Below are 4,301 nucleotides of genomic sequence, written 5' to 3'. Positions count from 1 at the left end.
CCAAGATTTGAAAGCAAGTATCATTTAGCCCAATCTAAGTCATTTTTCTCCAGGCTAAACAAACCATGGTTCCCTATCCATTCCTCAGAGCATCTTCCCAGGCAGGCATGGTGTGCCTGGTAACGTCCAATTTGTAAATAATTTTAATTTATGGTTCCCAAATGTATACATATGTATCCAGAATTTATCAGTTGGCTTTTTACTTTTACTAGTGCATTCTTATATTTACATCTGATTACATAGCTGTAATATTATATTAGTATCACTACAGATTCAACTTACAACTTTCAACCATCTACGCAGAGTCTGAGATCACAGAGTTGTCATAATCACAAGAATTTGAGAGATTAATCTCATAGTCTCACTCCTGAGTATCGTCATAGCAAATCATAGAATAACTGTCATTATTAGGTAACCCATAGTGGGCCTGTGTGGGCTATCAGGAATCACCCTATTCTGTTTAATATCTAACAAAATATTCCTAAGACACAGTAGTTGATTTCCCAAGTTTATCATTTCCCTCTGGAAAGTTGAGAAAACATTTTTCCTTGCTTCATCCATTTTCCATAATGTCTCAAAGATCACTAGCCATGGTGCCAGGGTTCACATCTGTGTTCCAAAGCGGAGTGTGATTTTTCTGGGTCTGGAAGCCTGAATTTATTTAATTCCTATTTACCTATCTTCAATTTAGTTTCCTTTGTACTACTTTTGGTGTATTCTTTACAGCCCTCCTTGTTAGAGAAGCCAAATAGGAGCAGTTTTGTCTTCCTTTAACAGCTATTAACATTAAACCAGTGGTTGTCAAAGTGTAATCCCCAGATGAAAAGTGTTAATGCTACCTGGGAACTTGTTAGAAATTGAAACTTTCAAGCCCTAGCCTAGACCTACTGTGTAAAGTAATCAGTGTTTTTATTTGCCAGCCAGGAAATTCTGATGCATTCGAACTGACACAGAGAGCATATTTTAACTCATCCTAACTCAAGCTTTGGTCTCATTTCTTAAGTATTCATTTGTTCTCTTTTGTTAAATTACCTATTTTTCCCCAGAATTCTCTGCATTCTGAGGTTTAGTATTCCCAATACCATTATTTTATTTGAAAATATTGTTTTGAATGTTTCCATTTTCTGCCTGTGTCCATTTTATATGAGCTCATCAGGAATTTTCCTTTGAGTTTTTCTGTCCATGTTGAGGTATATTTGATTTTAAAGTCTCAATGCAGACTCTCAATAATCTTCCGCTAAGTTTAATTGAAATTCACTTTCCCAAACGTTGGATTATATATCTGATTGTGTAAGATATTCAGGTGTGTTTTGTTTTGTTTGCCTTTTACACCTTGAATAATTTAAAAAGTCCATCACTTCAAAATCATGTTTGTAGATAGTATAGATTTTTTATGTTGTACAATCAAATTTTGGATATCCATTTTAAGCAATTCTAAGAGGCTGACATTTATTTTATATGGAGTATATACTACTTCATGAGAAGAGTTGTCTTTCCCCAAATATTTAAGATACATACATTTTCAATAAAGATGGGTATGCCACTTAAAATGTGCTGACTATAACTTTAAATCATATTACATTTCTATAAAACTAAATGAATCTTATATATATATACACATTATAAAATCAATATTCAGTACTAAGATTTCCTTTATAATATATTCATAAAAGTATAACATTGTATGTCCTTAATGCAACATGATAGGTTCTTATAACTAGCCTTAAGTTTTACTGCTATAAATTTTGGATTAAATAGTATTCTTCCATGAATGTGAAGACTTTTAAAAGTATTTTATTTAAAATATCATTAGTCTATTAATTTAATGTACTTTGCCCTTTAGTATTTTCATGTAAGTTGTTTCTGGCAACCACAATTTATTACCAATCTATTATTTTAAGAGGTTTGGAAATAATTCCTTTAAACTAAATTATTCTAATACAAAATTCACAACCAAATTGTGGGTTTAATTAAAAAAAATGGAGATGTCACCATTTCTTGTGTCTAAAATAAAGAGATCTAATGCAATAATTAAATATAGTATCTTTAAAAATAAAAAAAAACATTACATGAATGATGCATGTTTTGAAATAATTTTGAAGGCTCCTCTTCTTTGTAATAGGGAAACTATTAATAGTCTACTTTTCAACCTCTGCTTTACTGCACAATTAGGATGCTATTTGATAACAATATACCTGAAACCTCTTAAGCAGAGACAATAAGCCAAATACTTTACAGTTATCTCTGCCTAATGACATTTTCAGTGGCGATGCTCTGCTTTGTAGATAGGGCAGCATTAGGTGTACACATTGAGCCAACTTGCACACGGTGCTGTTCTGTGCACTTTCAAGACCCAAATTACCAAGAATATTTCTTCAGAACTGAAAGTTTTTCACAACTAAGCATGCTTTGAGTCATTCTGCCTCTAGTGTGCATAAAATATGGCTTTCTTTTTATAGAGGCAGGAAACATGAAAATATAGTTTAATGAAGAATTCTGAACTCTTTCATTGAGTGTTTGGTTTATGTATTCATTTTCTTCCCTCTCTTACTGTAAGTTATGCATTTTTAATTCTTTTCTAGGTCATTATTTTACAGGTTTAAAATGAAATGGAGGTTTTGGAAGCTCAGACAGTTTGCTTGCTTGCTTAAATTCAGCAATTTTAGTGCCCCCTGAAGGGCATTCTAGCATATGGATTGATCTTGTAAAAGGAATTCCTTTTCCTAGATGGAACTGAAGATGATAAATACTTTTGAATCCTGCATCTACCTTGACCACAATGCTCATTAACTTTCAACATGAATAATTGTTGGAGGAATTTCTGATGCTGTAGAATGAATTCTTATTGATTACTACCTCTTTAAAGAATATTTTAATGATCACAACTTTAAAAACCTTTACAAAAATAGCCATATTTATATGAAATATATCCATAATGCCATAAAATCCTATGCAGTAGAGTTGTTAAAGGACTGAGACTTTTGAAAGTCCATTAATCAACTTTGGGATATGCTTGAGCTATGGGCTACCTGAGATCTATGAGAGTGTATCAAAAGCAGTAATATGAGTAATTGCGTGTGAGTAAAATGGACCATGTACAAACAGTAGATATGTTATTTTTAAATATTAGCTTTTCATTTTATTAAGGAAATAGCTTAGTAGAAAGAGGACAAAGTATAATAAAGAAAAGTAGACATGCATAACTTTCATATTTGAATTTCACAGTTCTTCATAAGGATATTGGTCCTTGCCGAGCAGCAACAATAACAGGGACGCTCTCTAGGATTTCTTTAAATGATGATGAAGAAGAAAAGGGAACAAATCCCGAAGAGCTAAGCTATTCAACATTGCCTGGAAATGTCATTTCTAAAGTCATTATCCAGCAGCCCACGGGTTTGCACATGCCCATGAGTATGAATGAGCTGGGCAATCAATGTTTGAAAAAGGAGAACAGTGAATTGCGGAGAACTGTGTACTTATGTACAGATGATAATTTGAGAGGGGCTGATATGGACATAGTCCATCCTCAAGAAAGAATGATGGAAAGTGACTACATTGTGATGCCCAGAAGTTCTGTAAACACCCAGCCATCAATGAAAGAGGAAAGCAAAATGAATATTGGCATGGAAACCCTGCCACATGAAAGGCTATTGCACTACAAAGTAAATCCTGAGTTCAACATGAATCCCCCTGTGATGGACCAGTTCAGTATGAACTTAGATCAGCATCTTGCACCCCAGGAACATATGCAGAATTTACCCTTTGAGCCCCGCACAGCTGTGAAGAATTTCATGGCCACTGAGTTGGATGATAATGCAGGACTATCAAGAAGTGAAACTGGATCGACCATATCAATGAGTTCTTTAGAGGTAAGCAATAAACTTTTTCTTGGCATTTGAAACATAAGAGATTGGTGTGGTCCTGGACAGAGAGAGAAGAGTCACATCACCTTTTGCAGTTAAGTATCCATAAGAATTTTTGGCATGTTGGGATTAAAATAGCCTGAATGTATGTTTTTTTTCCAGTAGTGCATCAGAATCCTCTTTCTCAAGATCTTGTTTTTAAAAAGGAACCCTCTATATCAGCGGTTCTCAAACTGTGGGTCGCAACCCCTTGGGGGGTCAAACAACCCTTTCACAGGGGTCGCGCCTAAGACCATTGGAAAACACATATATAATTACATATTGTTTTTGTGATTAATCACTATGCTTTAATTATGTTCAATTTGTAACAATGAAATTGGGGGTCACCACAACATGAGGAACTGTATTAAAGGGTTGCGGCATTAGGAAGGTTGAGAC

At 34.2% G+C, this 4,301-nt stretch overlaps 1 protein-coding gene across 1 annotated transcript in view; it reads left to right on the top strand.

Moving 5' to 3' along the window:
- Nucleotides 1-4,301, top strand: part of ADGRB3 (adhesion G protein-coupled receptor B3) — a 669,006-nt gene that overhangs the window by 638,807 nt on the left and 25,898 nt on the right. Inside the window, exon 28 of the mRNA XM_006770359.2 lies at nt 3,226-3,869. Coding sequence (XP_006770422.1) covers nt 3,226-3,869 — 644 coding nt within the window. The remainder of the gene's footprint in view (nt 1-3,225; nt 3,870-4,301) is intronic.

The sequence above is a fragment of the Myotis davidii genome, unplaced genomic scaffold, assembly GCF_000327345.1.
Source record: "Myotis davidii unplaced genomic scaffold, ASM32734v1 scaffold803, whole genome shotgun sequence".
Classification (NCBI taxonomy): Eukaryota; Metazoa; Chordata; class Mammalia; order Chiroptera; family Vespertilionidae; genus Myotis; species Myotis davidii.
Note: the sequence above shows the minus strand (reverse complement) of the source record. Positions and strands in the feature narration are given on the sequence as shown.